This window comes from Piliocolobus tephrosceles, chromosome 2 (genome assembly GCF_002776525.5).
Source record: "Piliocolobus tephrosceles isolate RC106 chromosome 2, ASM277652v3, whole genome shotgun sequence".
Lineage (NCBI taxonomy): Eukaryota > Metazoa > Chordata > Mammalia > Primates > Cercopithecidae > Piliocolobus > Piliocolobus tephrosceles.
The window spans coordinates 164,481,097-164,506,881 of record NC_045435.1 but is presented as its reverse complement, the minus strand read 5'-3'; the positions used below and the strand labels follow the sequence as shown (position 1 = coordinate 164,506,881).

The following is a 25,785-nucleotide window of genomic DNA, read 5'->3' as shown; positions in this document are numbered from 1 at the left end:
TGTAGTTCAGGTTTTTAAATTTATGCTTTATCACTGAAAAATTACAAATTCAGTGTTTTATTGAAAAGCAAAAAAAATGGGAGGGGTAGCATCAGGACAAATAGCTAATGCATGTGGGACTTAAAACTTAGGTGATGGGTTGATAGGTGCAGCAAACCACCAGGGCACACATACACCTATGTATACCTATGTAACAAACCTGCACGTTCTGCACATGAAAAAACAGAAAACAACAACAACAAAAACCTTGCTTTTCTTCCACAAAATTTTACTTGTAGATTCAAATTCTAGTATATAAAGCAGCCATTTGAAGCCCCCATTTCTTTGAACCCCCATTATTTATGATCTTTTCAAAGTTAAGTTTTATTTTATTCTTCTCCTTGAATATCTTATTAAAGTTTAATTTTGAGATAATTTTAAAATAAGAGTTAAGTTACAAAAATAGGTCAAAGAACTCCCAGATGCCCTTCACCCAGATTCACCAGTTGTAACCATTTTGTCATATATTCTTTATTATTCTCACTTTCTCTGTAAAGTTTTAGAGATCATATTTTTTTTCATCATTTGAGAGTAAGTTGCCACCATTATACCCCTCCACTCCTAAATATTTTAGTGTATGTTTTGTAAGAAAAAGGACCCTCAATTATAGAAAACTCCATAGTTTTTGGAATCCAAAAAGATGTGAAGAAAAGAAAACTCCACAGTTCATTGATCAAAATCAGGAAATGTAACATTGATACAATACTGTTACCCAGTCTGTAGACCTAATCTCCAATTACCCAAATAATGGTCTTCACAGCAGTTTTTTTTCTGTCTCGCAGGCTGGAGTGCAGTGGCGCAATCTCGGCTTACTGCAACCTCCGCCTCCTGAGTTCAAGCAAGTCTCCTGCCTCAGCCTCCCAAGTAGCCAGGACTACAGGCACGCACCACCACACCCAGGTCTTTTTTTTGTATTTTTAGTAGAGAAGGGGTTTCACCATGTTGGCCAGGCTGGTCTTGAACTCTTGACCTCAGGTGATCCGTTCACCTCAGCCTCCCAAAGTGCTGGGATTACAGGCGTGAGCCACCATGCCCAGCAGTTTTTAGTCTTTTTAAATCTGGAAAGTTTCTCAGCCTTTCTTTGCCATTCATGACACTAACATTTTTTGAAGAATTCAGGCCATTATTTTGTAGAATGCCTCTCAATTTGTATTTCTCTGATATTTCCTCATGGTTAGATTTAGATTTTGCGTATTGGGCAAACGTACCTCAGAATTCATGTGGTATCCATCTCAGTGCGCTTGAAGAGACACATGTTGACTTGCCCCATTATTGGTAATCATTGGTAACTTTGATCACTTAGCTAAAGTGGTTTATGCCATATTTCTTTCACTAGAAAATTTGAATTTGTAGGGAGATATTTCAGCGCTATTGAAATATCCTATTTTTCACCACATTTTCACTGACTAGTTTTACTGTGTATTAATGATTCTTTTCTTATTAGTTATAATGGTTCCAAAATGGAAGTTTTACTAACGGTATCACTCATTTATATTTATTAGTTGGCATTCTGCAAAGAATTTCTCTTCTCCCCCATTAGCCCCAATAATCCTGGATTATTATTTTATTCAATGGGTTTATAATCTGTTACTATTATTATGTACTTTGGTGCTCAGTTGTTGCAAATTGTCCAGTTGTAGGCTCTTTAAGCTAGTTTCTGTGTGCTTTTGACATGTCTCCATCATTTTTTGAGCCCTTCCTTACTTTAGGCACAATAAGATGTTCTAGGTTTACCTTGTACTAGAATCAGCCATTTCTCCAAGAAGCCCTGGTGTTTCTTTCAGTGGGTTTTCTAAAGCAGCATAGCCTAATACCATTTCAAAGCCCAAGCTCCATTGCTTGTGAACTGAGTTGACTTGGTCAAATTACTTAACCTTTCTAAGCCCTGGTTTTTATCTGGAAAATGGGGATTAAGATGGTACAAACCTCATAGTGTTGTTGTGAAGATTAATTTAGACAGTTCACTTAGATAACAATGCATGTCACATAGTAAATATGACATAAATGTTGCCTATTATTATTACATTATTATTCCCTCTGTTTTCCTTTAACAGGTTGTTCTTTTAAAGAATTATTGAAGACAAGATTTTTTTCTTTTTTCTTTTTTTTAATGGCTTTACAGAATCTTAAATAGAATACAGTTTGACATGACGGCAAAAAATGTAAGTATTTGTAAACTTTTTAATGTAAGTATTTTTTAAAGTGAGCTGTGCTTTTTCCTACATATTTTCTCACCATTCTGGTTAATCAGATTTAATTTACTTGCATGGATTTGTAATTGTATTTGTTTATGTTTATGCAGAATATGAGATAAACTTTAATACGATTGAATACAGTGCCCTAATGGAGATGGTATCATTCTTGCTAATTGGCACCAAGTTACTTCTCAACAGCTGCAAATTGCTATCTCCAGAAAGTTTCCCACCCTCATCTTTTGGATATTGTAATAAATTTGTTTTGGTACTTGCTGGAGGGTTCCTGGGCCTTTTTGAGCAAATTACTATTTTCTTTGGCTTAATTTTTTTATTTTTATTTTTTGGTTACTCAGGGAAATATGTATGCTCAGATATTGTTTGAAAGTAGCTTGCTACCTTCCATGAGATGGTTCCTGAAGAAACATTAGATTTTAGATGTTTTGGAGAAGTTATTCAAGTTTTTCCCTCTACTTGAGGTGATCATTTCTGAATATACCTCCTTTCAAGTTATATGTCACTCTTTATGTATTTATTTGTCACTCTTTATTAATGAGTTTATTTCCAGTTATGGTAAAGAATTGTGCCTTAAAGAGTACAACATATAGAGGAATTATTTATAAATTGCTTTACTCTTCCTACATTATATGTATTAAAGTATAATTGCTTTGCTGTTCCTATATTATTATGTAGGAATTTTGGGAATTAAACGAAAAGGGAATTTATTATAAAGATACAGGGATGTCTCAAGGAATTTAAGAGTGGGAATTTTGTGGACTCTCAGAAAGATCCAGGCCCAGAAACTAGAAATCCAGCAGGAATTGAAGCAGTATTTGGTTTTCCTTTCTCATCTCTCTCAACTTCTTACTGTGTACCTGCTTCATTTCTCCCTTCGTCTGTCTGTCCAAATCATCTTTCTCAGTTTCCCAGCCAGGATGGTAGAACATGGCCCCACTCAGCGTCTCCATCTACATGTTAGGTTACCAGCCTATTCAGAGAGAGGTGTGAAGAAAGGGAAGAAGGCAGGCTGGGCGCAGTGGCTCACGCCTGTAATCCCAGCGCTTCGGGAGGCCGAGGCGGGCGGATCACCTGAGGTCAGGAGTTCGAGACCAGCCTGGCCAACATGGTGAAACCCTGTCTCTACTAAAAACACAAAAATTAGCTGGGCACGCTGGCAGCCGCCTGTAATCCCAGCTACTCGAGAGGCTGAGGCAGGAGAATGGCGTAAACCCGGGAGGTGGAGCTTGCAGTGAGTTGAGCTTCGGCCACGGCGCTCCAGCCTGGGCGACAGAGCAAGACTCCGTCTCAAAAAAAAAAGAAAAGAAAATGAAGGAGGCAGCCTGATACATTCTGCCTGCCTGTATAAGCTCCAATTTCAGACTCCTTAGGAGGGGCCTCTGGCACGGTTTAAGTCTGATGTTGACTGGTGATTTAGTTGTGACTAGGAGAAGCAAGTGTTGTTGCATAAAATGACTGCTGCGGGCCCAGCACAGTGTGTGAGGAAAGATGATAAAGGGCTTCTTGTGAGTCAGACCGATAGTTCTAAATATTGCCCATTATGCAGCCGAACAATAGCATTAACAAACAAGCAAACCCTTATTACTTTATGTCTGCTTGCTTATTTTGGGGTATAATTCAGAACATTGCTTTTAACATGCATTAGTAACTAGAAGCAGATACAGATTTTGCTTCATCATTTAGGGACAGTCACAGGATTTATTGAGTTATTAGGATATGAGGGCAGCAAAGAAGTTAGAGACTTCTCAGTATTTGACTTGTGTAACTGGGTAAATGACTGTGCTATTTAATTAGAAGAGGAATTCTTAGGGAGATATAGGATATTGCGATAAACTTAAACATTCTGTTTTGAACGTACTAAAGCTGAGAAACCTAAAAACTTCCAAGTGGAGATATTGGGTAGGCAATTTGATAAGTAACTCTGGCGCTCAGGGGAAAGCTTAGGAATGGATGTAGAAATTTTGGGGTCATTTCATATTAAAATTATTGTAAAGCAATGGGACTACATGTGATCATATAGTGAGTGCATGGATACAAATATATAAGGACCAAGGTCTGAGCACAGAGATTCTCCAACAAAAAGATGGAAAGCAAGAGAAGCCATAAAGGAGACTCAAAGAATGGGCAAAGACAGGAAGAAAAGAGTTATCCTGATGATCTGGAGGCCCAGGTGAAGAAAGTGTTTCAAGGAGGAGAAGTGATCAGTTGTGTCACATGTTACTGAGAAGTGATTCACAAACACAGAAGAGATTATAGATAGGGAAGAGATTGCCCTCTTACAGAGGCATTACTAAACATGTATTCAAATACTTAACATTTTAAATTTGTTTCTCATTTTACATTTCTCTTATGACAACACTTTTTTTTGTGAAGAGTGACTTTTGTCTTACCCATGCTTTATTAGGTCTCTTGTAGTTGCAAATGATCGAAACCCTATCAAAACAACTGAACACAAAAAGTGGAATGTATTGACTTCTATAATTGAAAAGCCTAGAGACTGCTTTAAACACATCTGGATTCAGGAGATCAAACGATGATGTCAGGGATCTGTCTCCTTCTGTCTTTAGGCCCTCTATATGGTGGCATAATAGCTTGCACTGGCCCCATAATACTTGTCTCAGAAGGAGAGAGGGAATTTTTGTTTTTTAAAGAGTTGGAGTCTGGCTGTGTTGCCCAGGCTGGTCTCAAACCCCTGGCTTCAAGGGATCTTGAAGTGTTGGGATTACAGGTGTAAGCCACTGCACCTGTCCCCTTTTTAGTATTTGTGTTTCAAAATCTATGGAGGAGCTTGAGTTGACCTTGCTTAAACACTGTGGAGAAGGAAGTGGGATACAGTAAGTGGCCAGACTTTGAGTCATGAGCCCACTTGTGCTGCCTGGCATGGTTGAGCCTCTTAAGATTAACTGTCCTACTGGAACTACATGAGATGTAGGATGGACCATTTTGCAAAAGGAAGAGGTGAGGAGCTGGCAACATATTGATTGTATCTGGGGTAAAATTGCTATCAAATAGTATCTAGTGTCCAATGATATTCTTCTAGACCAAAAATGCAGGTGTGTTCTAATTTAAGCAATAATGCAGTAAAGAATTTGAAATATAATTTTTGAGGTTTTTTTTTTTTTTGGCCTTGTCATTGAATCTTTAAGAAAATACGTAGGCTGTAATACTCATTATGGAAAAATTAGAAAATACAGATAAAGAAAAGAAAAAATAGCCTAAAGACTATCAGCAAAATTTTGCTTAGGAAGATATCTGATATGTACACAAATTTGTATATATAGCAATCAAAATGTATAGACATTAGCCCAGCGCGATGGCTCACGCCTCTAATCCCAGCACTTTGGGAGTCAAGGCAGGGAGATACTTGAGGTCAGGAGTTCGAGACCAGCCTGGCCAACATGGTAAAACCCCATCTCTACTAAAAATACAAAAATTAGCTGGGCGTGGTGGCAGTGTGCCTGTAATCCCAACTACTTGGGCCAGAGGGGCTGAGGCAAGATAATCACTTGAACCCAGGAGGCGGAGATTGCCCCTGCCCTCCAACCTGGGCAATGGGGACTACAAAGTACTGGGTTTGCAGGCAAGAGCACCATGCCTGGCTACTGTTTCATTTCTGTGATGAATGCCTTTTCTTATCTTGATATCTCTGGAACATCATTTTAAGTGTCTTTATTTTATTTTAATTGTATTGTATTGTATTGTATTTTTTATTTTATTTTATTTTGGTATAGGGTCTTGCTCTGTTGCCCAGGCTGGAGTACAATGGCGTGATCATGGCTCACTGCAGCCTCAACCTCCTGGGCTCAAGTGATGCTCCCATCTCAGCCTCTCCAGTAGCAGGACTACAGGCACCTTGCCTACATAATTTCTTCTATTTTTTGTACAGACAGGGTCTTACCATGTTCCTTAACAGTAGTCTCAAACTCTTGGGCTCAAGCAGTCTTCCTGCCTTAGCCTCACTAGGTGCTGCTATTACAGGCATGAGCCATGGTACCTGGCCTAAGTGGCTATTTTATGTTATTTATTGTATGGATATTACACCAGTTTCCTAATATTGACCATTAAGTTACTTCTGCTTTTTTCCTTTTTGGAACATTTTGTCTATTTTTGCTCACTCATCATATTATTTCCAGAAGACAAAATTCTACGAAATTACTGAGCCAAAGTGTGTATAATTTTTTAGAGCTTTTGATTCATATTGCTAAGATTGCACAGATTTATATATATACTTGTGGTATTTGAAAGTGCCATTTCTTTTTATATGTTTATAAATCTTTCCCAATTTAATCAGCAAAAAATGGTGTGCAATTTATTACATTTCTCTGATTACTAGTTAGGTAAACTAACATTCTATATGTTTATTGGTCATTTACATTTCTCTTTTGCATATGGTCTGTGTCAGGGTTGAAGTGTTGGAAGCCATTGCCATTTGGATGACAACCCACACTTACCACACTTAAATGTTGTTTTGCCATTAATAGATATATTTACATAATCATTTAAGTTGATCCTAGGAGCTCTTTAGTTTGTCGTGCACATATGTTCTATCATTCCCATTTTGTAGTGACTGTTCAACGATCACCTTGCCTGTGAAAGGTAGAGCTTAACTGAGCACAGATGATCTTACTCTGAACTTTTCCTTTCAGTAATGTTATGTCAGTCAGAAATGTTGAATATCAATAAAATTACAATATTATTAGTGAATATGCTCTGATTCTTAAAAATTGAACTTAGATATTTTGAATTCAGTAGATGTGTAGTGACTGCTTATATAGTACACAACACAGCACTGGAATACCCAGATATTGTTCCACTATAGTAACCATTTTATATATATGTATCTTATAACATCATGTTTTATACCTTAAATACAGACAACACAATTTATTTTTAAAAATTAAGAAAAAAGAGAGGAATACTCAGAATTTCCTCAGGACATGATTAGGCAAAGAATTTAACGTGAAATATGAGTTCACTTTTTTCTCTTGTTCATTGAAAGATAGGTCTTTTTTAAATTGGTAGAATAAGGAAAGAATAGCTATTATTTTAGTATGCTTTCACTAGCCAACTTTTTCTACTCTCAAATAATACAGTTTTTTTTGAATCTTTACAAAGTGTTTATGATAGTAGAAATTAATACATATTTGGAAGTTTTAATTAAGTCTATTTTGGGTTTCTATATAAGCTTTAAATACAAACACCTGCCCTCCATCCATGCAACTAAGATTAGCAGGCATTATTGACCCACAGCTGACTTTTATCTTTTTGGAGTACAATTTGTTGGTTATTAAGATGCAGGTGAACAGCTGCTTAAAAAGTTTCCACCTTCGTTGGCTGTTTTACTCTGCAAAAGTTGGATATTGAGAGCAGGTGTTTAAGCATAACGGTAACCCAGTAACTGAACTCTCTATTATGAATATGTGGTTTTAGTTGAGGTTTTTGCCATTACTGTTGTATAACAAAAAGGTGTAAACTGATCCTTTTGAAGTTATTATAATGCATGTCTTAAAATGGTTATATTGTATCAAGCATGGAATATATTAAAGGCTGTCTTTGCCTTCTTTGCTTTCTTTTTAAAGTAGAACACCAACAAGTTTTGCCTCTGTCATCTTTCTATAGCAGAAGAGTTTAAAAGGGAAGGGGGAGTATTGGTAATGGCACAGTAAACTCTTCAACAAATAGGATATTTAACATTATTTGTGAGCAACTTTGAAGAGCCATAACATATAGTTATTTGTTGCAAATTTTGTTGCAAAGTGTTATCTTTATTTCTAACTGAAAACTGATAAGAAGCTAGACAAAGTTAAGTATCTGCACTATTAACTACATTGAATTAAGGGACCATTTTCTAGATGACTTAGTCTCAGCTACTGTCATAAAAATTTGATGATGATAGATTCTAGAGATAGATTTGCATCAAAATCACTTGTTAGGATGTGAAAAATATGTGGAAATATTTCTGTTAACATACTTCTTGACACAAAGAAACAGCTATTAGTAGAGCACTTGAATTATCAATTAATGAAATAATTAGCTCTTACATTGTGATATTATAAACGATCAAATAATTGCTTATGAAAAATATAAATACGGCCAGGCGCAGTGGCTCACGCCTGTAATCCCAGCACTTTGGGAGGCCGAGATGGGTGGATCACTAGAGGACAGGAGTTTGAGACCAGCCTGACCAACATGGTGAAACCCTATCTCTACTAAAAATACATAATTAGCTAGACATGGTGGTGCACGCCAGTGATTCCAGCTACTTGGGAGGTTGAGGTAGGAGAATTGCTTGAACCCGGGATGCAGAGGTTACAGTGAGCCGAGATTGTGCCATTGCACTCCAGCCTGAGAAATAAAAACAAAACTCCGTCTGAAAAAAAAAAAAAAAAAAGAAGAAAAATATAAGCAGTCAGTGTTTAAAACAATAAGTAGATACTTAATAAAGTTATAAAGCTTTGTGTGTTTTAGAATCTTTTCAGATTGCTGGAGATCTGATGTACTGCACAATGATGATAATTAATAGTTCTGTATTGTGTACTTGTAATTTGCTAAAAGGATAGATTTTAAATTGAATCTTCTCAACACACATATACACAATAATGGCTATATAGAGGTAATGGATATATCAGCTTGACTATGGTGATCATTTTACAATGTATACATATATCAAAACATCAAGTTGTACACCTTAAATATATGCCATTTTTATATATCAGTAATATCTCAGTAAAGGGGTTAAAAAAATGCTTTCCATGTGGTAGTACCTTGAAAGTATAGTTTGAAGGCCGGTTGCGGTGACTCATGCCTGTAATCCCAGCACTTTGGGAAGCCAAGGCGGGCGGATTACTTGAGGTCAGGAGTTTGAGACCATCCTGGCCAACGTGGTGAAACCCCATCTTTACTAAAAATACAAAAATCAGCTGGGCATGGTGGCAGGTACCCGTAATCCTCGCTACCTGGGAGGCTGAGGCAGGAGAATCACTTGAACCCAGGAGGTGGAGGTTGCAGTGAGCCAAGATGGTGCCATTGCACTCTAGCCTAGGCCACAAGAGTGGAACTCCATCTCAAAAAAAAAAAAAAAAGTATAGTTTGAGGTATCATACCACAAACTTGTGATGTTACAAGTTAGTGTAATGTAACAAAATTGTAATGTTTCAAGATATCAAATCTTCAGTGCTTACAAAAATTATTTAATAGTAATAATGGGGCCAATTATTGGATGTTTGCATTCTGCCAAGTTTTCAAAAATTGAGAGGTTTTTTTTCCTCCAGGCTGTGTAATATATTTCTAATATTCTGTTTGATAATACTACTGTATTCAGCTCTGTGATGCCAAAGTAGTGTAGTGGATATTACCTTAAACGAAATAAATTATCTAAAAGTGAATTCATAAATACTTGCTGTGGGTAGTCCCTCAAGTATAATACTGACAGTAACGTATGCTGACGTGGATTGAGCAGTATGTGCCAAATACTGTGCTATATGCTTTACATGAATTATCTCATTTAGTCTTTATAACCACCTGAATTGGTAAGTACTGGTATCACCCTCCAATTTACAGATGAGGAAATTGCATGACTGGACCAAGGCCAAACCCTTAGTAGGCTTGATGGTCCAGAATATGAATCCAAGAAGTTGGACTTGAGTCCAATGTATTTTACTTCTTCATTGTGGTATTAATGGTCTTTATTTGATTCTTCACATGACATAGTATTGAAAGCATTTTAGATAGTGATTAAGAATAGTACAAATTAAGGGCAACAGTGAGGATGGAATTTTGAAATACCTATTGGCAACTTCACAGCTGCCATGTTACTTACTTGCTTTCAAAGAACTGTTAGTAAGCTCTATAAAATCTCAGTTCTGCTCATAAATAATAGTATTTCATTAATTTTTATCTTAAGCTGGACAATTCATATTCCCCTCACCTTTTTTCTTCTTTGAGACAGGGTCTCACTCTGTCGTCCAGGCTGGAGTGCAGTGGCATGATCTCAGCTCACTGCAACGCCTCTGTTTCCCAGGCTTAAGCGATCCTCCCACTTCAGCCTCCCAAATAGTTGGGACTACAGACAATATTTTTCCCCTTTTAAATAATATGTCTTATACCTGATATAAATGATAAATTGATGGGTGCTGATGAGTTGATGGGTGCAGCACACCAACATGGCACAAGTATACATACGTAACAAACCTGCACGTTATGCACATGTACCCTAGAACTTAAAGTATAATAAAAAATAAAAATAAAAAATAATATGTCAACATTTCATTTTAAAATAATACTGCTATGGTTAATATAATTAATTCATTTTACGTGGCTATATATATTTGATGTGGACGTCTGGTGGAAGATATAAAATAGCTTGTTAAGTGAACACATACTACTTAATACTCTATTTTTAACTTTTTAAACTATTTTGTTCAGGTTGGTTTGACTTCCACAAATGCAGAAGTAAGAGGATTTATAGATCAGAATCTCAGTCCAACAAAAGGTAAGGATTATTGAATAAAAATTTTCTGCATTAAGTTAGTTTTATTGCATTTGTTTTAAAAATATGCATTTGCATGAATTACTTTATGTATAATAATTTTATGATATTAGCATGTTGTTCCATGCCAAATAACTTGTGTTGTATGAAAGTCATTTACCTCTGACAGACAGAGAGTTTTTGTATGTGATTTTTCTCTTTCCTAAGAGATCTCTAAGGTTGTTTATCAATGGTCTTATTACAATTGAAACTATTCAGACTACTTTTTTCTTGATTTTCCTGTTTGAGAGCCCTACTTTAAAGTGGTTTAAGTTGTAAGGAAGTACAGTAGAGAAAATACATATATATATGTTTTTTATATTTTATATATGTGAGTATGTGTATTTCTTTGACTAATATATGTCTTACTGGAAGAATGCTTATATCAGAAGTCTGGCCCACTGGCTTGGTGCAGTGGCTCACATCTATAATTCCAGCACTTTGGGAGATTCTCAAAGGGGGGCGAACCCTATTGTGAACTGCATGTGGGAGGGATCTAGATTGTGCAGTCCTTGAGAGAATTTAATGCCTAATTATCTGAGGTGGAACAGTTTCATCCTGGAACTATCCATCTCTCCCCACCCCCATCCATGGAAAAATTGTCTTCCACAAAACTGGTCCCTGGTACCAAAAAAGGTTGGAGACCGCTGTTCTAGAGAACAGGCTAGAGAAATCTATATTCCAATATAAAAATGTCTAGCTTAATTTTTTTTTTTTTTTTTTTTTTTGGTGGTAGAGTCTCACTCTATTGCCCAGGCTGGAGTGCAGTGGCACGATCTTGGCTCACTGCAACCTCCACCTCCCAGGTTCAAGGGATTCTCCTCCCTCAGCCTCCCAAGTAGATGGGATTACAGGCACGTGCCACCACGACCGGCTACCTTTTGTATTTTTGGTAGAGACAGGGTTTCCAGGGTTTCACCTATACCCATAGCTTATTCACAACACATAATTGGGAATCTCTGCTCTAATAAAATGTTGTAATCAGGTCAGGGGAAGGAAGTGGGAATCACAAGCTTGGTAGACATGGAAGACTATGATATTGAGTACTGCGATAATGAGGATAATGGAATGATGCAGCAACCTTGAAAATAAAAGAGAGGATAGTGGCCAGGCGCGGTGGCTCAAGCCTGTAATCCCAGCACTTTGGAAGGCCGAGACGGGTGGATCACGAGGTCAGGAGTTCGAGACCATCCTGGCTAACACAGTGAAACCCCATCTCTACTAAAAATACAAAAAACTAGCCGGGCGAGGTGGCGGGCGCCTGTAGTCCCAGCTACTCAGGAGGCTGAGGCAGGAGAATGGCGTAAACCCTGTAGGCGGAGCTTGCAGTGAGCTGAGATCCGGCCACTGCACTCCAGCCTGGGCGACAGAGCGAGACTCCGTCTCAAAAAAAAAAAAAAAAAAAAAAAAAGAGAGGATAGCAAGTCATAAAGGGGAAAAGTGACATAGAAAAATGCTTTCGGCTGGGCATGCTGGCTCACACCTGTAATCCCAGCACTTTGGGAGGCCAAGGTGGGCGGATCACCTGAGGTAAGGAGTTTGAGACCAGCCTGAGCAACATGGTGAAACCCCATCTCTACTACAGGTACAAATATTAGCCAGGTGTGGTGGCAGACACCTGTAATCCCAGCTACTGGGGAGGCTGAGGCAAGAGAATCACTTGAACCTGGGAGGCGGAGGCTGCAGTGAGCTGAGATCACGCCATTGCACTCCAGCCTGAGCGACAGAACGAGAGTCCGTCTCAAAAAAAAAAAAAAAAAAAAAAAGAAAGAAAGAAAGAAAGAAAAATGCTTTCAATGGGCCAGGCGCGGTGGCTCACACTTGTAATCCCAGCACTTTGGGAGGCCGAGATGGGCAGATCACAAGGTCAGGAGATCAAGACCATCCTGGCTAACACGATGAAACCCCATCTCTACTAAAAAATACAAAAAAAACTAGCCGGGCGAGGTGGCGGGCGCCTGTAGTCCCAGCTACTCGGGAGGCTGAGGCAGGAGAATGGCGTAAACCCGCGAGGCGGAGCTTGCAGTGAGCTGAGATCCAGCCACTGCACTCCAGCAATAGAGCGAGACTCCGTCTCAAAAAAAAAAAAAAAAGAAAAATGCTTTCAAAAGACAGAAGACAAAGAAAGAGAATGGGAGTTTAGGTGAGAAAGGCTGTCTTTGATGGTAGAATAGGCATGTGAAGGATAAGTACTAGTTATAAATGTTAGCCCTGGACAGATGTTAATACCAGTAAAGTTTAATTACAGAGTAAAACCTTCTCAGTTTGTTTAACTTTATAGAACAAATGGAGGGGAAGACAGAGAATCATTTAAGAGTGGACTACAGAGGTCAGGTTTTGAAATAGCTACATGCGTGTGTTTGTTTTTGAAACAGGGTTTTGCTATGCCCAGGGTGGTCTTGAACTCCTGGAGTTCAAGCCTCTGGAGTAGCTGAGACTGCAGGCATGTGTCACTGCACCTGGCTGAAATAATTATATGTTTTAAAAGAAAACTGTTGCTCTTCTTTGAGCTGTTAGCTAGTAACAGCAGAAAGAACTTCACATTAAGTGAACCAACAAGATTTGGAAGATATTTATTTTAAATATTATTTAATTGGTAAAATTCAGTTAATATTTATTACAGGCCCAAGATGAGATTTGTATTGGAAGTGAGATGTAGAAAAGTATTCTTCTTAATTGAAATGGTGATGTAGCAATGGTGTTATATAAACTTTTGAAAAATAGAAAAAAAATCCTGCCTTTCTAATACAACCTTTTCTTTTTTGTAATTTTTCATAATTATTTCTATAATTATTTTTTAAAGTTATAAAACTGGTATATATTATAGTAGTCTATTTTCCTTTTTTGACTGAATCTTAAAAACACTTTCCATGTTTTGACATTTATAAATACCTTTCTTAGAGCTTCATACTGTTTCAGTGTGCTTATGAGTAATGATTTATTAAGCATTTGTTTGTTTCCTTATTGTTGGATATTTGTCTTTTTTGTTGCTTAAACATGATGCATATATATTTCTACATATGATATAAACCTATGATGTTGGACATCATAATGAATCTTTAATCAGCTAAATTTTTGTTTCTTTTTATTTATTAAGGTAAGTACTCAGAAGTGCAGTTACTGGGCCACTCCCCTGCCTAATTAAACCCTTTTAGACAACTTCTTATTTCAATTAAAATAAAATCCCAGATGCCTTACCTGCAACACCCTGAAGTTAGATCCTGAAGTTAGGTTCATTTTTTTTTTTCCTGCCATTTTTCCTCTGTGTTCTTCACATATGACAATTTTCATTAATCTATCAAGTTAGCTTATTTTTTCTTCGGTTATCACTATTCTATTAATCCTAGCCAATGATTTTTTTTTTTCCAGACATTGCATTTTTCAGTTCTAGAATTTTCATTGGGTTCTTTATGGTATTTATTTATTTATTTATTTTTTGAGACAGAGTGTTGCTCTGTTCCCCTGGCTGGAGTGCAGTGGCGCGATCTCGGCTCACTGCAAGCTCCGCCTCCCGGGATCACGCCATTCTCCTGCCTCAGCCTCCTGAGTAGGTTTTTATTTTTCTACTGAGGAGAGGGGGCGAAAGCACAAACGCAAGAGCATTGACAAAGAAATTGTAGAATGTTAGAGCAGCACTGAACTCAGTTGAGGTTAAAGATCTTAAATCCCGCTGGGCGCATTGACTCAAGCCTGTAATCCCAGCATTTTGGGAGGCTTAGCGGGGGTGGATCACCTGAGGTCAGGAGTTTGAGACCAGCCTGACCAACATGGTGAAACCCTGTCTCTACTAAAAAATACAAAAATTTGCCAGGCATGGTGGCGAGCACCTGTAATCCCAGCTGCCTGGGAGGCTGAGGCAGGAGAATCGCTTGAACCGGGGAGGCAGAGGTTGCAGTGAGCCAAGATTGTGTCATTGCACTCCAGCCTGGGTGACAGAGCAAGACTCCGTAAAAAAAAAAAAAAAAAAAAAGAAAAAGATATTAAATCCAGGAAGTTGACTACTTTTGTCCAGCAGCATTAATAAGAGAGAGAGCTGGTCTGGGCACAGTAGCTCTTGCCTGTGATCCCAGCACCCTGGGAAGCTAAGGTGGAAGGATTTCCTGAGTCCAGGAATTTGAGGCTGTAGTGAGCTATGATTGCACAACTGTGTTCCAGCCTGGGTGACAGAGCATGACTCTGTCTCAAAAAAAAAAAAAAAAGAAAAAAGAAAGACCTGGTGCGGTGGCTCATACCTATAATTCCAGCACTTTGGGAAGCCAAGACGTGCAGATCTCTTGAGCCCAGGAGTTTGAGCCCCCAGCCTAGCTAACATGGTGAAACCCTGTCTCTACTAGAAATACAGAAATTAGACAGGTGTGGTGGCACACGCCTGTAATTGCAGCTACTCAGGTGGCAGAGACACAAGAATCGCCTGAACCCAGGAGGTGGAGGTTGCAGTGAGTCAAGATCACGCCACTGCACTCCAGCCTGGGGGATAGAGTGAAACTCTGTCTCAGAAAACCGAAAAAAGAAGAAACAGAAACATAGCTGGACTGCTCCAGGGTTGGGATATATCCAGCCAGTACTACAGAAGGGAAAACACTGTAGATGTGAGACACATATAAAGAAAGATGGTTTTGTGGCAAGAAATGAGACCTGAGAGGGAGGCCACGTTCTTTCATTGATTCAGCAAATATTTATTGAATAGTACTTACTTACTATGCGCCAGGCATTTTTCTGGGTGCTAAGAATAAACAAGGAAGAGAACAAAGTCCCTTCCCTCATGGAGCTTACATTCTGATGAGGAAGATAGATTACAAACATATACACATAAAAGACTGGTTATGTGAAAAAAATCTATATATCAGGGTATAGGACTGAGGATAAAATAGCAAGGAGATTCAGCTTTAGATGGGGTGGGTCAGAGAAGAATGCACTGAGGAAGTAACAATGTAGCAGAGGAGGTAACTACACAGTAGAGACCTAGATAATAAAGTTATTACTCATGATCTGTAATGCTAATTAGACTGCGACTTAATAAATCAGTAAAGAAGTATGCGAAATAGGCTGGGTGCTGTGGCTCACGCCTATAATCCCGATACTTTCGGAGGCCAAGGTGGGTGGATTGCTTAAGCTCAGCAGTTCAAGACCAGCCTGGGCAACATGGCAAAATCCCACCTTTACAAAAATTACAAAAAAATTAGCTGGTGTGGTGGCGTGTACCTGTAGTCCCGGCTTCTCTGGAGGCTGAGGCAGGAGGATCGCTTGACCCTGGAAGGTGGAGGTTGCAGTGAATTGAGATCGTGCCACTGAACTCCAGCCTAGGTGACAGAGTGAGGCCCTGTCTCAAAAAAAAAAAAAAGAAGTATGTGAAATAATAAGCAATGCAGTCATGTGCTGCATAATGATGTTTCAGTCAACAATGGATGGCTATCCAGTGGTGGTCCCATAAGATAGTAGTGTGTTTTTACTGTACATTTTCTATGTTTAGCTATGTTTAGGTACGCAGATACTTACCATGTGTTACAGTTGCCTACAGTATTCAGTACAGTAGCATGCTACACATTTAGGTTTGTGTATGTATACTCCATGATTTTTGTGCAACAGTGAAATCACCTAACAAAGCTTTTCTCAGAACTTATCCCCATTGTCAGTTGACACATGACTACATATATTAGGCTCTGCCCCCACTCTCTGGCACAGAACTCTTAAAACCCTTATAATTTCCTGAATGATAGGGGTGCTAAGAGAATCATTTGTCTTATCATTTGATCACTGCCCTGATTCCTGAGACAGAGTTCCTAATACCCTTGTAGATAGGAGTACTAGGAGAATCTTTTGTTGTAATATCTGGTCTTTGACCCCAGTTCCTGACACAGAACTCCTCAGACCTTTGTAATTTCCTGAGTGGTAGGAGCATCTGATACAGAGCTCCTAAATCCCTCAGGATTTCCTGGGTAATTAGGAGTGACTTTTGTACAAATGAGGTGACCCTTGGCAGGTTCCTAGATGGGGGTTAGTCACCAGAAAGATAAAGCCATGATTTTAAGCTTGAAGCTTTCAGCTCTACCCCCTATTCATTGGAGATAGGAGAGGGGCTGGAAATTGACTTAATAATTAATCATACTTCTGCGATGAAGTCTCCATAAAAAAATCCCTGAACTGTAAGGTTTGGACAGTTTCCAGGTTGGTGCAGACACCCATGTGTCAGTAGGATGGCACAACCCAGCTCTGGGGACACAAGCTTCTGAGCTTGGAGCCCTTCCACACCTTGCCCTATGTATTTCTTCATCTGGCTATTCATCTTGTTCATCTATGTCCTTTGTTATATCCTTTAAAAATTAACTGATAAACATAAGTAAAGTGTTTCCCTTTTGCTAGAGTTCTGTGAGCCACTCTAGCAAATTAATCGAACCTGAGAAGGGAGTTGGGGGAACCCCAATTTATAGCTGGTGGGTCAGAAGCAGAGGTTACAACCTGGTGCTTGCAACTGGTATGTGAAGTGGGGGACAATATTATGGCCCTGAGCCCTTAACCAGTGGGATCTGATGCAATCTCCTGGTAGTGTCAGAATTTATGTCTTGCTAGTAGGGAGAAATCCCACACATTTTGGTGACCAGAGGCAAAGTGTTTTGTGTTAAATGGTGTACAAGAGTTAGAAAACCACTTTGGTTTTTTCCCCGTCTTTAATAAAGTGATACCGTCAGAAAGAGAACCCTAGAAGCAGAATGTAGACAAAACTAGAAGTGGAGGTGATCCTGAAGAGAGAGAGGCAGTAAGTTCTCAAAACCAAATCCAGGTGAAAAAGAACTAGGGCGGAAGATAGTGGCAGAAGAGAAGGGAAAGAAATGATAAGCATGAATAATATTTTAAAAGTAGATTTGGTGACTGAGGTTTGGTCATCTCAGTCAGAGGCAGGGTACTAATCAAGGTAGATTGCTGGGATCACAGTTCGATTGACTGAGTAGATAATGGGTAGAGATTTCCCATCCTTTCTCTGTTTTACCAGCAGAACCCTTTTCCCAAGTAAAATCTTACATAGAATCCAATATATCAGTTAGACAAAATGAGGCTAATGTGGGTGGAGGACCTGGAGCTCCCTGAGGTTATTAGCAATACTTGTAATGGGAAGTAGGACAAGAGGCATTATTATATGCACATACCCTGAAGAGCTCTTTTTTAAGATTTAACTGTTTCCAGCTTCCCCTGTCCTTGCCCTCAGATATACAGTTGGCAGGGGAAATTTTCGTTACTTTTCCTCCTTAATAAAAGAGTAATAAATGCTCATTAAAAAATACAAAGAAAAATGAGAAAAATACAAAATCTAGTTCAAATACGCAAGACTAAAACAATATATTTTATTATTTGTATGTGCAGCTTAAAAATAAGGTTATATTCATATTTATTTCTAATATTTTAAAGTTTTGATTAAAAATTTGTTAAATTTTTTGTGGATACATAACAGATGTGTATACATATATATTTATGGAGTACTTGAGTTATTTTGATATAGCCATACTTTATCAAACGTGTAATAATCACATCATGGTAAATGGAGTATCCATCCCCTCAAGCATTTGTCCTTTGTGGTTACAAACAATCCAGTTATACTCTTTTAGTTATTTATAAATGTATAATTAAATTATTGACCAGCTGGGTGCAATAGCATATGCCTATCATCCCAACACTTTGGGAGGTGGGCGGATCACTTGAGGTCAGGAGTCTGAGACCAGCCTGGCCAACATGGTGAAACCCTGTCTCTGCTAAAAATATAAAAATTAGCCGGGTGTGGTGGCACATGCGTGTAATCCCAGCTACTTGGGAGGCTGAGGTGGGAGACTTGCTTGAACCTGAGAGGTAGAAGTTGCATTGAGTTGAGATCACACCACTGTACTCCGGCCTGGGTGACAGAGCGAGACTCTGTCTCAAAAAGAAAAAAAAAAACCAAATATCAAATATTATTTATTCTTTGTTTTTTCTTTTTTTATACTCATTAATCACCCTCACTCCCCCTGCCACCCCTGCCACACCACGTTTTCCAGCCTCCGATAACCATAGTTTATTTTCTGTCTCCACATGTTCAGTTGTTTTAGTTTTTAGCACCCACAAATAAGTAAGAACATATGAAGTTTATCTTTCCATGCCTCGCTTATTTCACTTAATGTAATGACCTCCAGTTCCTTCCATGTTGTGAATGACAGGATCTCTTTTTTTTTAATGGCCAAATAGTACTCCATTGTTTACATGTACCACATTTTCTTTATCTATTTGTCTGTTGATGGACACTTAGGTTGTGTCTAAATTTTGGCTGTTGTGAATAGTGCTGCAACAAACATGGAAATACAGATGTCTCTTCAATATACTAATTTCATTTCTTTTGGGTATATACCTAGCAGTGGGATTGCTGGATCATGTGGTAGTTCAATTTTTAGTTTTTTGAGGAACTCCCAAACTGTTCTCCATGGTGTACTAACTTATATTCCCGCCAACAGCATATAAGGGTTCCCTTCTCTCCACATCCTCACCAACATTTGTTATTCCCTGTCTCTTGGTTAAAAGCCATTTTAGCTGGGGTGAGATGATATCTCATTGTAGTTTTAGTTTGCATTTCTCTGATAATCAGTGATTTTGAGCACTTTTTGTATGTCTGTTTGCCATTAATATGTCTTCTTTTGAGAAATGTCTATTCAGATCTTTTGCCCATTTTTTAATTGAATTGTTAACTCTTTTATATTCTGGTTATAAAACTCTTGTCAGATAGGTAGTTTGCAGATGTTTTCTCCCATTCTGTGGGTTGTCTCTCACTTTGTTGATTGTTTCCTTTGCTGTGCAGGAACTTTTTACTTGATATTTTTGCTTTGGTTGCCTGTGCTTGTGGGGTCCTGCTCAAGAAATTCTTGCGCAGACCAATGCCCTGGAGATTTTCCCCAAGGTTTTCTTGTAGTAGTTTCGTAGATTGAGGTCTTAGATTTAAATATTTAATCCACTTTGATTTGATTTTTGTATGTGGTGAGAGATAGAGGTCTAGTTTCATTCTTTTGCATACGAATATCCAGTTTTCCCAGCGCTGTTTATTGAAGAAACTGTCTGTTCTCCAATGTATGTTGTTGGCACCTTTGTGGAAAATGAGTTCACGCTAGGTGTATGGATTTGTTTCTAGGTTCTCTGTTCTGTTCCATTGGCCTGTGTGTCTGTTTTTTTGCCAGTACCATGCCATTTTGTTTACTATAGCTCTGTAGTGTAATTTGAAGTCAGGTAATGTAATTCCTACAGTTTTGTTCATTTTGCTCAGGATACCTTTGGCTATTCTGGGTCTGTTGTGGCTCTATATAAATTTTAGAATTGTTTTTTCTATTTCTGTGAAGAATGTCATTGGTATTTTGATAGGATTGCATTGAATCTATAGATTGTCTTGGGTACTGTGGACATTTTAACAATGTTGATTCTTCTAATCCATGAATATGGAGTATCTTTCCATTTTTTGTGTCCTCTTTGATTTCTTTCATCAGTATTTTATAGTTTTTATTGTAGAGATCTTTCATTTCTTGGACTGATTCCTAGGTATTTAATTTTATTTGTAGCTACTATAAATGGGATTACTTTAAATTACTGTTGCCATATAGAAAGCTACTGATTTTTGTATGTTGATTTGTGTCCTGCAACTTTACTGAATTTGCTTAGCAGTTCTAATAGTTTTTTGGTGGAGTCTAGATTTTTCCAAATATAACATATTATCTGCAAACAGAGATAATTTGACTTCTTCCTTTCCAATTTGAATGGCCCTTTATTTTTATGTCTTGTCTGAATGCATAGCTAGAACTTACAGTACTATATTGAATAACAGTGTTGAAAGTAGGCTTCCTTGTTGTGTTCCATATCTTATAGGAAAGGCTTTCAGTTTTTCTCTATCCTGTATTTTACTAGCTGTGGGTCTGTCATGTATGCCTTTTGTTATGTTAAGGTATGTTCCTTCTGTACCCAGTTTTTTGAGGGATTGTATCATGAAGGGATGTTGAATTTTATCAAGTGCTTTTTCAGCATCAGTTGAAATGATTATATTGTTTTTGTCCTTCATTTCATTGATATGATATATTACATTGATTGATTTGCATTCAGTGAGCCATCTTGCATCTCTGGGATACATCCCACTTGGTCATGATCAATGATCTTTTTAATGTGTTGTTGAATATGGTTTGGTAGTATTTTGTTGAGGATTTTTGCATCAGTGTACGTCAGGGATATTTGCCTGTAGTTTTCTTTTTTTTGATGTTTCTTTGTCTGGTTTTGGTATCTGGGTGATTTACAAGCCTTGTAGAATGAATTTGGAAGTATTCCTCTTTCCTCTATTTCAGTGGTCCCCAACCTTTTTGGCCCCAGGGACTGGTTTTATGGAATACAGTTTTTCCATGAACTGGGGTGGAGGGTGGTATGGTTTCAGAATGATTCAAGTGTATTACATTTGTTGTGCACCTTATTTTTAATATTATTACATTGTGATATATAATGAAATAATTATACAGCTCACCATAATGTAGAATCAGTGGGAGCCCTGAGCTTGTTTTCCTGCAATTAGACAGTCCCATCTTGTGGTCAGTGACAGATCATCAGGCATTAGACTCTCACAAGGAGCACACAACCGGGATCCCTCACATGCACAGTTCACAACAGGGTTTGCACTCCTGTGAGACTCTAACATTGCGGCGAATCTGACAGAGATGGAGGCCAGATGGTAATGCAAGCTATGGGGATCAGCTGTAAATACAAATGAAGCTTCTTTCACTTGCCTGCCACTCACCTCCCATGGTGCAGCCTGGTTTCTAACAGGCCATGGACCAGTACCAGTCTGTGGCCCAGGGGTTTGGGATCCCTGCTGTATTTTTTGGAATAGTTTGAGTAAGATTGATATCAGTTCTTCTTTAAATATTTGGTAAGATTTAGCAGTGAAGCTATCAGGTGCTGGGCTTTTCTTTACTGAAAGCCTTTTTATTACTGCTTCAATCTTGTTACTTGTTATTGGTCTGTTCAGGTTTTGGATTACTTTATGGTTCAGTGTTGGTAGGTTGTATGTGTCTGGGAATTTATCCATTTCTTCTAGATTTTCCAATTTATTGGCATATCATAGCCATGTTGCTCCTAGTAGCCACTAATGAATGTCTGTGGTATAAGTTTTAATGTCTCCTTTTTCATCTCCAATTTTATTTATTTGGGTCTTCTCTCTTTTTTTCTTAGTCTGACTAAAGGTTTGTCAATATTATCTTTCAGAAAACCAACTTTTTGTTTCACTGATCTTTTGCATTGTTTCCTGTGTTTCAATTTGGTGTATTTCTGCTCTGATTCTTATTCTTTCTTTTCTTCTACAAATTTTAGGTTTGATTTGCTCTTGCTTTTCTAGCTCTTTAAGATGCAGCATTAGGTTATCTATTTGAAGTTTTTTCACTCTTTTGATGTAAGCACTTATACCACAAACTTCCCTCTTAGTGCTACTTTCACTATATCCCATAGGTTTTGGTGGGTTATGTTTCTTTTATCATTTGTTTCAAGTAAATTTTACATTTCTTTATAATTTCTTTTTTGACCCTCTGGTCAATTGGTAGCATATTGTTCAGTTTCCATATCTTTGTACAGTTTCTAGAATTTCTCTTGTTATTGATGTCTAGTTTTATTCCATTGTGGTCAGAGAAGATGTTTCATAATATTTCAAATTTTTTGAATGTTTTAAGACTTGTTTTGTTACCTAACATGGTTTACTCTTGAGAATGATCCATGTGCTGAAGAAAAGAATGTGTATTGTACAGCCATTGGATGAAATGTTTTGTAAATATCTTATTAGGTCCAACTGGTCTATAGCGAAAATTAAGTGTAGTGTTTCCTTGTGGATTTTCTGTTTGGAAGATCTGTTCATTGCTGAAAGTGGGGTGTTGAAGTCTCCAGCTATTATTATATTGGGGGTTTGTCTGTTTAGCACTAATATTTGCTTTATATATCTGGGTGCTCCAGTGTTGGTGCATATATGTTTACAATTGTTATATCCTCTTGCTGAATTGACCCCTTTATCATTATGTAATGACTTTATTTGTTTCTTTATAGTTTTTGTCTTGAAATCTGTTTTATCTGATACAAATACAGCTACATCTGCTCTTTTTTTGGTTTCCATTGTCATGGAATATCCTTTTCCATCTCTTTATATATCTGCGTGTGTCTTTATTGTGTTTCTTGTATGCAACAAGTTGTTGGATCTTGTTTTTTATCCATTCAGCCACTCTGTGTCTTTTGATTGGAGAGTTTAGTCCATTTTCATTCAATGTTATTGTTGATAAGTATGGGCTTACCCCGCCATTTTGTTGTATTCTGGTTGTTTTGTGATGTTCCCTCCCTTCCTTCCTCCCTCCCTCCCTCCCTCCCTCCCTTCCTTCCTTCCTTCCTTCCTTCCTTCCTTCCTTCCTTCCTTTTAGTTAAGGTGATTTTTCTTTGGTGGTATGATTTACTTTCTTGCTTTTTATATTTTGTGTATCCATTGTATGTTGTTTGAGGTTACTGTGAGGCTTGCAAATAATATAACCCATTATTTTTTAAACAGATGACAACTGGCTGGGTGTGGTGGCTCATGCCTGTGATCCCAGCACTTTGGGAGGCTGAGGCGGGCAGATCACTTGAGGTCAGGAGTTCGAGACCAGCCTGGCCAACATGGCGAAACCCCATCTCTACTAAAAATACAAGAATTAGCCAGGCATGGTGGTGTGCATCTGTAATCCCAGCTACTTGGGAGGTTGAGGCATGAGAATCACTTGAACCTGGGAGACGGAGGTTGCAATGAGCTGAGATCATGCCACTGCACTCCAGCCTGGGTGAGAGAGCAAGACTCCATCTCAAAAATAAATAAATAAATGAGTTTTGTACCTTCAGATGATTTCTTATGGCTCATTAACATCCTTTTCTTTTAGATTGAAGGACTTTCTTTAGAATTTCTTGTAGAACATGTCTGGTGTTGATGAAATCTCTTCGCTTTTTGTTGTCTGGGAAAGTTTTTATTTCTCCTTCATGTGTGAAGGATATTTTTGCTCAATATACTATTCTGGGGCAAAAGGTTTTTTCCTTCAGCACTTTATATATATCACCCACTCTCTCCCTGGACTGTAAAGTTTCCACTGAAAAGTCTGCTGCCAGGTGCTTTGGAGCTCCATTGTATGTTATTTGTTTCTTTTCTCTGGGGCTTTTAGGATTCTTTATCTTTGACTTTCAGGCATTTTATTAAATGCCTTGAGGTAGTCTTTGGGTTAAGTCAGCTTGGTGTTCTGTAACCTTCTTGTACTTGAATGTTAATATCTCTCTCTAGGTTTGGGAATTTTGCTGATATTATCTCTTTGAATAAACTTTTCACTCTATCTGTTTCTCTGCCTCACCTTAAGTTATTAAGGCCAGTAACTTTTAGATTTGCTTTTTTGGAGGCTATTTTCTAGATCTTGTAGGTGTGCTTCATACGTTTTTATTCTTTTTTCTTTTGTCTCCTCTGATTGTATGTTTTTTGTTTTTGAGATGGAGTCTCGCCCTGTCGCATAGGCTGGAGTGCAGTGAAGCAATCTCGGCTCACTGGAACCTCTGCCTCTCGGGTTCAAGCCATTATCCTGCCTCAGCCTCCTGAGTAGCTAGGATTACAGGTGCCCACCACCATGCCCAGCTAATTTTTGTATTTTTAGTAGAGACAGGGCTTCACCATGTTGGCCAGGCTGGGACTGTGTATTTTCAAATAGCCTGTCTTCAAGCTCACTAATTCTTTCTTCTGCTTGATCAATTCTGCCATTAGAAGACTCGTGTATTTTTCAGTATGTCAGTTGCATTTTTCAACTCTAGAATTTTTGTTTGATTCTTTTTAGTTACTTCAATCTCTTTGTTAAATTTATCTGATAGAATTCTTAATTCCTTCTCTGTGTTATCTTGAATTGCTTTGAGTTGCCTCAAAACAGCAATTTTGAATTCTCTGTCTGAAAGGTCACATACCTGTTTCTTCTGGGATTGGTTACTGTTGTCTTACTTAGTTCATTTGTTGAGGTCTTGTTTTCCTGGATGGTCTTGATGCTTGTGGATGTTCATCGATGTATGAACATTGACGAGTTATATATTTATTGTAGTCTTTGGTGTCTGGGCTTGTTTGTACCTGTGCTTCTTGGGAAGGCTTTCTAGGTATTCTAAGGGACTTGGGTGTTGTGATTCAAGTTTTTAGTCATAGCAGCTGTATCTGCATTAGGGGGTACCTTAAACCCAGTAATGCTGTGATTCTTGCAGACTTGTAGAGGTGCCATCTTTGTAGTCTTGGATAAGAACTAGGAGAATTTTCTGGTTTGCCAGGCAGAAACTCTGATTATCTTTCCTTACTTTTTCCCAAACAGAGTGTCTGTGTCTGCGCTGAGCTGCCTGCAGGTAGGGGAGGGGTTATATAAGTATCCCTGTGGCCATCACCGCTGGGACTGCACTGGTTCAGACCTGAAGCCAGCACAACACGGGTCTTGCTCAAGGCCCTGGGGCTCTACAATCAGCAGGTGATGAAGCCAGCTAGGTTTGTGTTCTTCCCTTCAGGGCAACGAGTTCTCCTGGGCCCCATGCGGGTTGAGAGATGCCATCTGGGAGGCAGGGCCCAGAGTCGGAAACCTTAGAAATCTACCTGGATCTCTATTCTGCTATGGCTGAGCTGGCACCCAGACCACAAGACAAAGTCCTTCCCACTCTTCTCTCCCCTTTCCACAGGCAGAGGAGTCTTTCCTCTGGCCACCACCACAGGTCCATGGAAAGTACTGAGAGGCTACTGCCAGGGTTTACTTAAGGCCCAAGGGCTCTTCAGCCAGCTTGTGGTGAATGCTGCCAGGCCTGGGACTCACACTCTCTCAGCCAGAGCAGGTCCAGAAATGCTGTCGAAGAGCCCAGGCTTGGAATCAGGGACCCTAAGAACCCACTTGGTGCTCTACCTCAGCTGGTGGCTTAGCTGGGACCTAAGCTGTGAGATGAAGTCCCCTTTGTTTCTCCCTCTGCTTTTCTCAA

At 38.6% G+C, this 25,785-nt stretch overlaps 1 protein-coding gene across 6 annotated transcripts in view; it reads left to right on the top strand.

The window, feature by feature from the left end:
- Positions 1 to 25,785, top strand: part of TFDP2 (transcription factor Dp-2) — a 197,850-nt gene that overhangs the window by 47,650 nt on the left and 124,415 nt on the right. For all 6 annotated transcript variants that reach the window (XM_026454188.1, XM_026454184.1, XM_026454186.1 and 3 more), the window contains exons 2-3: positions 2,094 to 2,201; positions 10,674 to 10,740. In XM_026454188.1, the coding sequence (XP_026309973.1) occupies positions 2,187 to 2,201; positions 10,674 to 10,740 (82 nt within the window). In that variant the 5' untranslated portion in view covers positions 2,094 to 2,186. The remainder of the gene's footprint in view (positions 1 to 2,093; positions 2,202 to 10,673; positions 10,741 to 25,785) is intronic.